This window comes from Myotis daubentonii, chromosome 18 (genome assembly GCF_963259705.1).
Source record: "Myotis daubentonii chromosome 18, mMyoDau2.1, whole genome shotgun sequence".
NCBI lineage: Eukaryota > Metazoa > Chordata > Mammalia > Chiroptera > Vespertilionidae > Myotis > Myotis daubentonii.
In genome coordinates this window covers 14,651,896-14,665,590 of record NC_081857.1, presented here as the reverse complement: position 1 = coordinate 14,665,590, position 13,695 = coordinate 14,651,896, and the positions used below count along the sequence as shown (strand labels likewise).

At 43.8% G+C, this 13,695-nt stretch overlaps 1 protein-coding gene across 5 annotated transcripts in view; it reads left to right on the top strand.

Annotated features, from left to right (window-relative positions):
• LPGAT1 (lysophosphatidylglycerol acyltransferase 1) overlaps window positions 1–13,695 on the top strand; it is an 88,654-nt gene that overhangs the window by 25,275 nt on the left and 49,684 nt on the right. The window contains exons 1-3 of one of the 5 annotated variants that reach the window (XM_059673974.1): window positions 6,246–6,391; window positions 6,635–6,827; window positions 7,660–7,924. In XM_059673974.1, the coding sequence (XP_059529957.1) occupies window positions 6,693–6,827; window positions 7,660–7,924 (400 nt within the window). In that variant the 5' untranslated portion in view covers window positions 6,246–6,391; window positions 6,635–6,692. Of the gene's footprint in view, window positions 1–6,188; window positions 6,392–6,634; window positions 6,828–7,502; window positions 7,528–7,659; window positions 7,925–13,695 lie in introns of those variants that run through there. The other 4 variants (XM_059673973.1, XM_059673978.1, XM_059673977.1 and 1 more) reach the window with 4 other exon arrangements.

The window sequence follows — 13,695 nt, the reverse complement described above, 5'->3', positions numbered from 1 at the left end:
CAAAGAAACAGAATGTCTGGAGGATGAGGCCCAGAAATCAGGATTTTAAAAAGATTCCCAGGTGATTCTAAGGTGCAGCCAAGGTTGAGAACCACTGCTCTAGAATAATGAGTGAGGAACCCAGTATTGAAGCCCCTGATTAAAGTAAATCAAATAGAGACATTCAGACTTGATTTGTTAGGACACGGAAAACCAATGTCAAAACTTGAACAGAAAAACTCGAAATGTTCAAAATGGTACTTTAAGGAAAATACTATGACCACAGCATCTGGGATGGATTAAAAAGTTAGGTGATAGCTTGAGAATGGAGGAAGGAAAATATTTTAATACTAAAAGGTGGAATAGTATTTTGTGCAATTAGTGATTCCGTCGAGGTACTTCTGATCACTCAATATTACTGAAACAATCATTTTTAAAAGATTGTAATACATTTTAAGATTTTTAAAAAATGTATTTTTATTGAGTTCAGAGAAGAAGGGAGAGGGAGAGAGATAGAAACATCAATGATGAGAGAGAATCATTGATCGGCTGCTTCCTGCACACCCCATACTGGAGATAGAGCCCACAACCAGGGCATGTGACCTGACTGGGAATTGAAATGGAATCCTGGTCGATGTTCAACCACCGAGCCACACTGGCCAGGATGAAATACATTTAAAATAAAAAGTATAAGCAACATTTTTTTCTGGGTATGGTTTGGATGATGATGATTATGATGATAATGATGTCACCATTCAAAGTATTCTATTGTCAACTAAAAAATAAATAAAAAGAAATCATTTAGTCTGAGTAAGTGAAACATTGAATTTAAAACTCTTTCCTACCACATAGAAGGCACTAAGGTGGACACTAGGAAAACAATAATGAAAAAGATAGGTGATGTGGAACCCCTAATCTTAGCAGACAACCTGAAATATAGAACATCCAGGCTTGTTCCAATGTAGTAAGCACTGTGACAGAAGCATACATATGGAGGAAGACACAAAGAATTCTAAAGTGGGGTTAGGAGTGGGGTGTGTGGCTTTTTTGATATCTTACCTGGATGAGGGATGAATACGATCAAATAGAGAAGGGAAAAGCATGGACAAATAAAGCGTGAGCTTATAGGTGTGAAGTTGCGCCACTGCATCCTTTCAAGAAGTGAGTACATTAGTGTGACTAGTGTAATAGCTGAGCAGGGAGGTGCAGGGGCGCCAGAGGGGCCGGGGGGAGTGATAGGAGGTGAGAATGGAAAAGAGTAGCTCCTATCTCTCTGAGTGGAGCATAGCTTTTCTACCAGTCTCTCCTAGAGCGGCAGTGTGTGTGGTCAGCATGGGCTCTGGAGCCAAGTCCCCACCCTGCCACTTGCTAATTTAGTAACCTAAGGCAGATTGTTTAATCTGCCCATCTGTAAACTATGGGTAACAATATGGTCCCTGTCAGGTCTTTGTGATGATTGAATGAGTTAATGCATGAAAGGCGCTGGGAAGAGGGCCTAGAAGTTGAAAGTCGGCTATTATTATTATTAACATAATCAGGAACAACGTGATTGTTTTAGTTCTTGTGTTAGGAAAATGCAGTTTGAAATGTGAATTTTTCTTATCCATAGGTGTATGTACTACATGACTTCACAAGGTCTGTGAGTGGAGAAACTTGCTGAGATAGCTTCCAAAATATCTTACAAGAATACTCACCCACTATAGTGCCTGAGAATTTACCACTAGCAGGTTCTTTATAAAGTGTTCATACTCTAGGAAGAGGGAGCGTGGTTTTTTTAGCTATAAGCATCTCAGCATGAATTAATTTATGACAGTGGGCAGGAAGGACTGGGCTGAGCCGAGGAAATGCAATGTTGGACAGGTGAGAGAGAGAAGGTTCTAGCTTTGAATGTTGTTTATTGGGAGAGTGGAGTCTTCCCTTTGGGAACTAGGGATCATTTTGGAAAGGGGAAATTAGTTGAAGAGGAGAGCGGCCCAGAGGAGAAGAGAGAATTGTTTATTTAATTTTGCTTAGGGCCAACCTTGTTCATGAAAAGTTGCTGAAATGGTTTAAATAAAAACTGCAGTCTGTCCTGGCCATCGTAGCTTAGTGGTAGAGCATCGGCCCGTGCACCCACTGTCTAGGTTTCGATTCCGGTCAAGGGCACATGCCTAGGTTGTGGGTTCGATCTCAGAGCATGTGTGGGAGACAACAAATCGATGTGTCTCTCTCACATCGGTGTTTATCTTTCTCTTCCTCCTTCCCTCCCTCTATTCCACTCTCTCTAAAAATCAATGGGAAAAATATCCTCCGGTGAGGATTAACAACCACCACAACAAATTAAATAAAACTGCAGTCAAGCCATAATTGTTTGACCCAATTTGCCTAAAAAATATTGAGGTTATAAGCCCTAATACATTTTATGTAAAATGTCTACTGATACTAACATAGAAGAAAAGATATTTTGATATATGATATGTTTACATATATATTTCCCTTTTTGTTTGAAGTTAAAGCTGACGATGGAATTCATGACTCTCTTGGGGTGCTAATTTCTAGGCGGCAACTGTTTATATGATGTGGGGTGCCTGTGCCAAATCATTGCACATTTACAGCCCTGTTGATGGGGTTTCCCCCTAGAGAGGGCATAGTTCATTGGAGCTTTAGTGCAGACGCCAGCGCAGGCAGGTAAAATGTTTTTATAATTGCCACTAGGAAGAAGAGAGGCCCAAGGGTTCTTTTCCTGCCCAAGAGAGCTCCTCCCTTGTTAGAACTTAATTTGTTGTGTGTCTGTGGGCCAGATGGGTGGAATTAAACCTTCTAAGGTGTTGTGGTTAGATTGTTTTAAAATGTCTGGAGACTCCAGGAAATGTGAGAAATCACATTTCTTTTTCAAAGGACCATCCTTTTGTGGTTCAAATGTGGGCTTTTGAAACTGAAACTATAGCGCCCCTGGCTATAGGGTGGGGATCTGTTTTCCTTTTCCTCCTATTGGGGTGTATATGAATTTCTTGACTTAATTAATGTTGGTGTTTTGGTAAACACGGCTCTAAGGTAGCGAGAGAGGGGACTAGAAGCTACTTAGTCATTGAGGGAAGTCCTTGCCTTCTACATATTGTCTACCCTGAAGAACTGGCCTCCCCAGTCTTCCTGCTACAGTCCTTCAGAGCATTCATATATCTGCCTGCCTGTGGTGTTGTAGAAGTAAGCTGTAGAAAAAAAATCTCAGGAGGCTGCTTACGTGTGTGTGTGTGTGTGTGTGTGTGTGTGTGTGTGTGTGTGTGGTGTGAAAGAGAACAAAATATTGATCTAAAATGAACTCTGAAACTGAAGAAATATAAACTGTGTGTGATATTGTTCCCTGAAGAAGTTAGCCCAAATGCAGTTTCTTTTCCATTGTAGGTACTGAATTATCTTGAAACCGAATGTGCCCCAGTAGTAAAGGAAGTTAAAAAGATAAGCCCCTTCATTCTCCCTGGGGAAAGAAAAAAACACATATCTACATTTGGAACACAATGTATTGCTCTCTTTTTTTTTGCTTAGCTTTAAGAAAAGTCTAATGAGGTTGGAGCCAGTCAAGAAAATAGCTGAAATAATCAAAATTAGGGCTTCTATGTCCCTTCCATCAGGACCTACTTACATGGCAAATTCTGCAGCCTAAACAGTAGGATTATGTTATGGGTGAATTGTGTCTCTCCCTCCACCCCCCTAAAATTTATATATTGAAGCCCTGACCCTCAGTAGCTCAGAATGTGACTCCATTTGGAAATAGGATCTTGATAAAAGGCACATAATTAAGTACTATGGGGTCATTAGAGTGGGCCCTTATCCAATGTGACTGGTGTTCTTATAAAAAGAGATTAGAACAGAAAGGGAGAGACGGACACCAGGCACATGCACACACAGAGATGATCATGTGAATGACACAGGGAGATGATGATCACCTATAAGCCAATGAGAGAGGCTTCAGAAGAAACCACCCTGCCAATACCTTGATCTCAGACTTCTAGCCTTCAGAACTGAGAGAAAACAAACATCCGTTGTTTAAGTCACCCAGCCCATGCTCTTTTGTTATGGTAGCCCTAGCAAACTAAGATATGGACAGATGAGCACAGATATGGACAAATGATAAAGAATTAATGAAGGGTCTAGAAAAGGAAGTGATTATCTCAAGATACCCTCAGGTCAGGGTTTCTTAAAGCAGCGTCTGTATACTACCTGTATCAGAAACACCTATGATGCTTTTTACAAAGCAGGTCCCCAGGCCCCTCTGGACTTAGAGTTTTAAAATGAGGCCCAAGAATCTGTCTTTTCCATAAGACACCCCAAGTGATTTTTTTTTGCACACTACAGTGTGAGTGAGACTCACTGTACAAGGTCCTGCCCAGCTTCTGGCTCTTTCCTGGGCCTACCTGTCTGGTACTAATACCATCTCAGCAAGTGCTGGTGTGTCTGGCACTCTGGCAGATGCTCTGTGGTCCAGGAACCAGGTATATATTCCACTGTAGATTTTATCTCTCCAGGTGTCAGCCAGTGTTTATCAGCATGTGGAGAATGCTGGGTAGGATGGACCACATGGAATCCTTAGGGAGTTTACTCTTGGTTCTTAGAAGAAATATGTGCCTCACCTATCTTTTTAAATAATGATCTACAGTACATATTTCTATCATGAACTTTATTTAAAGAAGATATTACCTTGGCACCTAAATTCTCAGAGGGAATACAGGCCATAGAAAGAGCATATCTAACTTTTGCTATCCATCAGTAGAACTTATATGGAAATTTCTCTGACAGGATCTGGTGCCTTTTTACGCCTTGTATAGTAAATATAATATTAGTGAAATAGAGCAATAACACATACAAATAAATAACAATAAATGGAAAGGCATCTAGTAAATTACTGCAGCCAGGCTCTGTGCTTTCTCACATTTCTTCATTTCCAAAGGGAATGGGAATGGAAAGTATTCTTTCATATACTAATAGCATAAGGTGAATTTTCTTTCCCTCATCTGTGAACCAAAAGGAACTGAAGCTACAGAAAGAGAGAAATAGTTGAGAATCCAAAGCAAACACAGTGACAAATATTTTCAAAGTAAGCAGGATAGGTGACATTTTGATTTAAAGATGACAGTTCCCTAGGAAATTGTAAAATCTGCCCCCTTCCTCATTTACAAATGTGACTGCAGGCTACAACAAGCTTTTGTAAGTTTATTTTTATTTATTTATTTAAAAATAGTTTGTTTTTTTAATTGATTTCAGAGAGGAAGAGAGAGGGAGAGATAGACATCAATGATGAGACTCATTGATCGGCTGCCTCTTGCACGCCCCCTATTGGGGATGAGCCCCCAACCAGGGCACGTGCCCCGAGGGGAAATTGAACCATGACTTCCTGGTTCACAGGTCAACGCTCCACCACTGAGACAGGCTAGTCGGGCCACAGGTTTCTTTTTTAAACAGGAATGTAGACAGGCCATTTGAGAATGTCCAGGTGGGCAGGTCTTTGGGCTGGTTCTCTGTTCTCCTTCTGGCGGTCCCCCCCTTGAAACAGGGGGCGGCTGGTGCCCACCTGTCCAGGGGTACCTGTGGCCGGCATTTCTTCATCACCTAATGGCAGGCCCTGCCGACTAACTGCATGTTCGTGTCTCTGTGTAGCCTACTCATTCCCACTGGACTTCTATTTCTGAGCGGGTGGGGATGGGAGGATGAATGGCAAATGGCAGTTGTGCTTCGGGTGCTTTCCAGAAACAAGAATTCTGGCACTGGAGATAAATTGATTTTAAACTCTAGACCTTAATCGTCCGGAGAGGTTCAGAAGGGAAGCCCCGAGAGCCACCGGGCTTCCCGAGGCAAGGGGGGAGGGAGGACGCGCGCACTCTTCAAGGAGACAGCCTCCGGCGTGGCCGTGACCGCGACCGCTGTCAGAGGCGCCCGAACAATGCGCGGCGGCGGGCCGGGCTGAACCGGGCTCTCCACTTGGACCCACGCGCCCCTCGTGTGGCGTAAGGATGGGGCTCGTTCCTAGCCGTTCCCGAGCGGCCCTTCTCCTCCGTCCCGGCCTCGGCAAGGTCTCGGCCTGAGGCCAGGCAGCCCCACGGGCCTTGACCCTGGGACCTGCGGGCTCGGGGGCGCGGCGGCGGCGGGCCGAGCGGGCCGGCGGCGGCGGCGCCTTCATTAGAGGGCGCTCTGGGGGCGGCGGCGCCGCAGTCCGGCTCCCGCCGCTTCCTCCCGCCTCCCTTCCCCACCAGCCGGCGAACGCGATCGGGCCGTGGGGACCGCGTTTCCGCGCCGCCAGGGACGGGCGCGGGTCGCGCCGCAGCCAGAGGAGCGGGTCCGGGTCGCGCCGCCGCCTCCTTCCGCCGGCCGCGCCGCCGGCCATGCATTCTTCCGGCTCCTCCGGCTCCCGCAGCCCGGGCGGGGGCTCGGCCAGCCCGAGGTAACCCGGCTCGGCGGGCGCAGGCCGGGGCTGCGGCGGCGCCGGGCCCGGGGAGGCGCCGGGGGGTGGGGAAGGGGTGTCGTGCGTCTGGGAGGCGGCGGCCGCGGCGGCGGCAGCACGAGGGACCCAGGGCGCGGTAGGCCCCGAGGAGGAGGCGGGAGCGCGGGGCGTCCGCCCGCCTCCCCGGGACCCGCCCCGGTGACAGGTCCGGCCTCTGAGTCCCCGCCGTCCCTCTGTCCGCAGGCAGCCGCGAGGGCAGTAAGGCGCCCGCTCGCCCCGCGCCTGGGCCGCCGCCGTGTCCATGACCGCGACCCCTCGTCCGGGGACACACGCCGCCGCCGCCGCCGCCGCCGCCGCGCACTCGCGCGCCCAGGGCCGCCGGTCCCCGGCCCCGCTCGCCCCCGCGCTCCAGCGCCAGCCGGCCGCGCACGCCGAGGTGAGCCGGGCGCGCGGGCCGACACCGCCGCCCCGACCCCGTCCCCACCCGCGGAAACCGCTGCGGGCTCCACCCGCCAGCCGGGCGCAGTCGTCGCCCCCGCCTCCCCGCTCCTTCCATCCTCCCCCGCGCCCGGCCCTCTCCGTTCGGGGACTTCATCCCCTCCATCCCTTGACCCTCGCCTTCCCCTCTTCCTGCCCTTCCTCCTCCTCGCTGTATTACCCCCCATTTGCTTTCTTCTCACCTTTCTGCCCCTTTTCTGGTCCCCCCTCCTTTCTTTCTTAAAAAAGGAAAACAAAAGCCCCCTTTGCGCAAATGAGCGTTTTTTAAGCGGAACTCCTTTTGCCAACGCGAGAGACTGATTCTGTGCATGAATGGTGTTGGAGAGGGTACCGGGTCTCCGGAATCTGGGAAATCTGATCGCGAGGTGCCAGCCTTCTCGCCACTCGTGTCCTCAGTTGGAAGAGCCTGAGGGTGGCAGAAGCAAGTGGGTCTGTCTGTCGGTCTGAGTGTCTAACAGAAGACTGCAGTGAGGCGCGGTGCGAGGACGGCCGCCGGTTAGTTCGTGGGCACGGCGCTCTCCTTTGCTAAATATATTATGACATACCCTGCGCCTCTGTGAGCGGCTCCCTTGACCTTGTGCGGCTCCTCCTCCCTCGCTCTCTGTCCCCCTCTGGAATTTCCCGGAGAGATCACCGAGGTACTGAGATCCCTGGTTTTCTTTTATTTATTTTTATTTGTGTGTGTGCTGGAGACGATTTTCTCTGTTGGTGGCTGTTTAGATGTGTTTAACCCGTGTGCCTTTTTAAAATGCATTTTCCTTTCACCCCAGAAAGACAGGACGGACTCCCATGTGAGAATGGCTGTGACTTTGGAACGCGCTCCCTGGCTGGGCTGGATCTTGGTGAAAGCCCTGATGAGGTTTGCCTTCATGGTTGCCAACAACCTGGTTGCAATTTCATCCTACGTCTTCTATGTGATTGTGCTTCAGCCCCTCCGCGTGCTGGACAGTAAGAGCTTCTGGTACATTGAAGGAATCATGTACAAATGGCTCCTAGGCATGGTGGCTTCTTGGGGATGGTATGCTGGATATACAGGTAAGAGCGGGGGCCCTTTCGTTTTATGTATATAATGTTTTGCTTAGTTCAGGAGCCATGATTAACTATATGTTATACTTTGGGTGGACGATGTTTTTACGCTTGGACTATTGAAAAATACATAGAAAACAATTATGAGGTTTTTTTTTTTTTAGAATCCCAATTAATAAGGGTATTTTCAGCAGTATAATTTCATAACTATATGTTGATAAATTCCTTCAATGACATGTTATTTATGTGATTGACAGTTAGTAAAACCGGTCTGCAGAAGCTCTCTTAGAGAAATAGGAGTGGGTTATATAGAATTTGAAGGCTTATAAAATGAAGAGGTAAGATACTTAGCTCATAAACAGTGGGCATTTAGAAAAAGGACTGACCTATATGTGTGTTAAGATAGTTTAATATGTTTTTTTTTCATTTAATGTAATAATTGTACTGTTAACATTTTAAGCCAAGCAAAAAATGATTCTTTTCTGTTACATACGTTTCTTTTGCTTACTAGAACCTCTGTTTTATCTCATAAATCTATATTAGAAGATTAAATGTAAAGGTTCAGTTTAACATATGTTAAGCTAATTTATCTTCTGAATGTCTTTAAGCACATTTTTATTTCTGCCTTTACCTTGCATTTTGGGAAGCAGGACCAGTGCTGTTCTGGAGTGGACTTTTAGAGAACTAGAGAAGTAGGGTTTGTTTTCTGTTTTGAGGCCTGATGTGCTGTGAGAACTTGTGCCTCACTGATGAAAATTCTCCATTGTGTAGTATATTGATTTGACACCCCCCCCCCCCCCAAGAATTGGGATGATGAAAAAAAGCATTGAGGTTTCTTAGCCCTGAGGTTTCTTGTCTCAGACTATTGAGGCTTTTAGATTTTTATGACTGATGGGCTCCTGTAGATGGTGTGGGTCAGTGGAGTCTGTAGTTCGGAGCTTAGAAGAGAGAGGAAGGTACTCTCAGGCTCAAACAGCACAGCAGTTCCCCATTTTAAATTCTCTGCCTCCCTCTTTCCTGCCCAGGCTGCACCTGCAGATTTTGTCCAGACACGTGAGAAAAGGACTGACAGCACCCAGGTTTTATGGAGTCTGACAGACTTGCTAGGTCAGAGTGCTCTCAGTCGCCCCCGATGAGGCCTTTCCTCCTCCTGGCGCTGCCATTTATGATACTGGAAACCCCAGAGTCCCTGGGTAGTGTATGCATTGCTTCCTTGTCATATGTTCTGTTGAGATCCTAATGCTTTTTGGGCATAGTTAGTGAGCTTCTAGCCCTTTCATAGGATCTTGTGGTAGCAGTAGGGGCGATAGAGAAAAAATGAAGCTCTCATCTATGGTGTTGAACATTTACCTCAACTGCACTGCTGTTTTAGAATTGCTTTGCTGTAGATAGTTTGTGCTTCCCCAGATATCCTATATGGTACGAGTGGCTTTGTTCTCTGTATGGTATACTTAAGTTGCTTTTTAAAAATGAGTTGATAGTGTTTTTAGATGTAAATTCTAGAAGTTCATTCTACTTAAACTCGATGGAATTACTGAAATGCTTGTGCTTGTGTGTGCGGTATATTTGTGTATAAGTGTTAGCATGATGAGAAACTGAAAAAATTTAATTTGGCATTGACCTTGAGATTGTAAGGAGTGCAGTTGTAATGCTGCTTGAAGTTAAAGTTAATTATCCTATGGCCACAGCAGGGCCGCAGTGTACTTTAAGCGTATTTTCTTGGGGTGTCTCTTCCTTGCTGTCTATGGAACTGCATGTTTCTTTGGCCACCTGCTTGGTCTTGACATGATCTGCACATTTTAGTCTCTCTGAAGCATTTGCTGTCTTCAGGCTATTGCATTTTGACCATTTGGTCAGTTTGTCTCATTTAAGAGTAGATTATTTTCGTGTGCTTATTTTAAATGGTTTTTCTATAGGTAGACTACTTTTAGAGGGTCTGGTCATGGTTTGATCATAGCAGAGCACCGTCAAGAGGTCAAACAAATGTAGGAATGACATTCGTTGAAAGCTGCAACTGGGTCTAAAGCAAACATAAGCAGGGATTCATGGGCAGATGTACCCAAAAAAGCATCTAAGACAGCAACTTCCAACCTTTGTCATCTCATGGCACATAAACTAATTACTAAAATTCTGCAGCACACCAAAAAAATGTTACTTTTCTTTTTTTGCCGATCTGATAAAAAAAAAGATATAATTTTGACTTACATTGGACAGCTATTGTTGTGTTGGCTGTTGTCATTTTTTAAATTTGACAATCTAAGGGAAAAGAAGTCAGTGCCCCTGACTTAATAGTCAGCTATTGCATGTTTTAAAAATTCTTGTGGCACACCAGTGTGCCTGCCCTCGCTCGCACACTGGTTGAAAATCACTAGTCTAGGAGGTCATAATAACCTCTGTAGGAATTTATCTTTCATTTCTTCCTTTTGTATCAAGAGGAGGATGGGTTTAAGTTTTGTTTTTACCCCCTTTCTGAAACTCTGCTGAAATTTCACAGATGGAAAATTGAACCTTGTTAAAGGAGTTCTTCTCAGCAGGTCTCGTCTGTTCATGTTTTAGAATAAAAATGGCCAAACTTTGTCGAAAAACCACTTCCGAGGAAACCTTAAATATGAATTAATTAAATATTAATTAGGAAGCTGAAAAGTGAATATTGGTTTAGAGTATCATTTTTTCAAAATGTGGTATTCTGTCTAAGACAAGTCGATTACACGGCTTATGTTGCTTATCAATCCTACACTGCCCTATATGGTAGCTTCTAGACTCTGTGGCTATTTAAATTAAATTAATTAAAATGAAATAAAATTCAGTTTCTCAGTCACACCAACCACATTTCAAGTGCTCTGTACTAGGTGTCTAGTGGCTATTGTATGGGACAGTGCAGATGTATAACATTTCCATCATCACAGAAAGTTTCGTTGGACAGAGTTAATGAATAGTCAGTATGGCTTTCTCCTATTTCTTAGGAAAAATGCATTTTATCTTTATAAAGAATACTTTTCTAAACATAGTTCTAAATAGGTTTCTTTTAGGAAAGGCCCGAAGATTTATTCAAGCTTTATACAATTATCTTTTAATTTGAGGCAAATGTCACTAAACTGTGTTCTTTAAACTCAGACATGCTTCTTGGATGGGGAATGAAGTTGAATGAACATGTTTTTTTTTAAATATACTTTTTTTTATTGATTTTAGAGAGAAAGGGAGAGAGATAGAGAGATAGAAACATCAATGATGAGAGAGAATCATTGATAGGCTGCCTCCTGCATGTCCCCTACTGGGGATCAAGCCCGCAACCCAGGCATATGCCCTTGGCCAGAATCGAACCTGCAACCTTTTAGTCTGCAGGCCAACGCTCTATCCACTAAGCCAAACCGGCTAGGGCTTGAATGAACATTTTTGTATTTCATTTGAGTTCTCAGAGCTGGAGAAGACAAAGAGGACGGAAAGGGGTTTTCTGGCCTTTCTGCTGGTTTCTGACTTTATGTCTTGTTAGGGGAACACAGTTCTTTTTATTTATTTATTTATTTATTTATATTTATTTTTTATATGTTTTTATTACATTTATAGAGGGAGAAAAACACCAGTGATGAGAGAGAATCAGGGATCGGCCACCCCCACCAGGGATGCAGCCTACAACCCAGGCATGTGCCCCTACCAACTGGGTATCACTCTAATCACCTGTGCTTCTAGGCCAGGGCATGGGGGGAACACAGTTCTTAAAAGATCTCTGAAGACATTGGGGTTTGTTTTGTTCATCTCTAGCTTGAGACGAAGTAGTGATGCTTGTTGGTACTGGATTTCCTTTTGTGGGAAGGGCTGTAGAAATATCTCACGTGGAGGAAAACGTGTATACTGCTTTTGCGCTAATATTTCAAGGGCACACCAAAAGAGGTACTAGCTTAATGAATGATTCAGATCTGTGATAAATCAGTACACTTCTCTCCCCTCAACGTAAGTGGACACTGGCAAATTCCAGAGAGAATTTTTAAAAATAAAATGTGTTTGTTTTGATTCTCATTCACTTATTTTAATAAATTCATTGTTCCCCATCCAAACACATTTAATTAAAGTCTCTTACACAAAATTATTTAAAAATATTCATTGTAACTGGAAGCACCAGTTATATAGGGTGAGTCTTTTGGGCCATAGTCTAGCTGAAAGGGAGCTGGGGTTGTCAGGGCGCTTGCCACTAAACTATTTTTGCTTAGCAAATGCTGTTTCTCTTAGAGTGGGTATTTACTTGGGTGGTTTTAGGGAAGCTGATGGAGATTAGGTTTAGCTTCCTCCTACTCCCCAAGTGACAGCTGTCATGGTTCTATGTTAGTCTTTGTGGGTTGATTATTTGATTGTGTTTTTTACTGGGATACAAATTCACCCTGTGAGAAAAAAATATTTGGAATTATATATGACCTTGAAATTCTAGAAAAATGTAGAAAATATATCTTCTAGGGCAGTATTTTTCCACCTTGATTGAGTCATAAACCAATTTAGTGTGTCAAGATGAACATTTTTAAAAAGTAAAATATAATAGAGTTAAATAGAGAAGATCAGAAAAGTTTCTATCTATCTGTACTAGGTAGTGCTACTGAAAGTGTTGTTTTACTGTGAGCCCTGTCAGCATTTGAAAGGCATTGTTCAAGGGAGAGAACACTGCAGTTTACAACTCTGGGAGTCAGATGTCTTGATCTGGCTTTGACTCACTGGAGATGGGAGGGAGGGGGGATGGGTAAGGCGGCACGAGATCCTTACCTGCTCTGTGGGCACTGGAGACATGATCTTCTTTATAACTCTGGAGCCCAGTTTGGTGCCCGATGCTCAGAGTGCTCCATAGTGTCTACATATTTCTGGAACGATCCCTTCTTTCTTTCTTGGCCCCAGCTGAGGTGCTTTAGCTGCCTACCTTCCTGAAAGGTCTGATATCCAGGTATTGCAATCCCCAAATATAAATCTGAAACTGCGTCATGTTTTTCACACACATACATATAAATACATATCCTATAATACTGCATTTGCTAACTTAACACACCTTTATTGAGCTTCTCTTATGTCTGGATTTCTGGAAGAAGTTAAAAGCATGTTGCTTCAACGGAAGTATTTTTAGTGTACTGTGATAAAAATCCTACTTCAGTCTCTCCTCTTACAGAGAACAATAGTCCAACTGGAATTTTAATTTTTGAATGCTTGACGATAAACCCATTAGAGTGAGGAGTTGCTGTATGATGTTAGGTTGAAAACTGATCTTGACATAAATTCAGCTGAGGAGTTTTCAGTACAGTGTTTTGATTTTTATATAGAAAATAAACCATTAAAGGTAAATATTACTAAATGCTTAAACTCAGCAGCCTGGTGGTACTTCAAATTTGATAAGTAGCGTTATTTCAAAGATCAAATGTAATTGAATAATTTATTCTAGATAGCTTTTCTTTTGGAAATATATATTCATTCATGCACACATACCCATGTGCAGTATTTCAGAAGCTTATGAAGCAGTATTTTTCGTGTGTAAGACTTTGGATTCTGGATTCAGATAAAGAGCTGGTGAAACAATTCCTACTTTCTTTTTGTTTACATTTGCCTGATATATCTTTGCCCATCCTTTTGTTTTTGAACTTTTTAAATGACTGATTTAGCTATGTCTCTAATAATCAGTATAGAATTAGGTTTTGCTTTATCAATCAATTTGAAAATCTCTTTTAATGAGTTGAATCCATTTATATTTATTGATATGTCAGATTATGTTTTATCAGTGCTCTGTCATATTTTATTTTGTTTTTATATATATA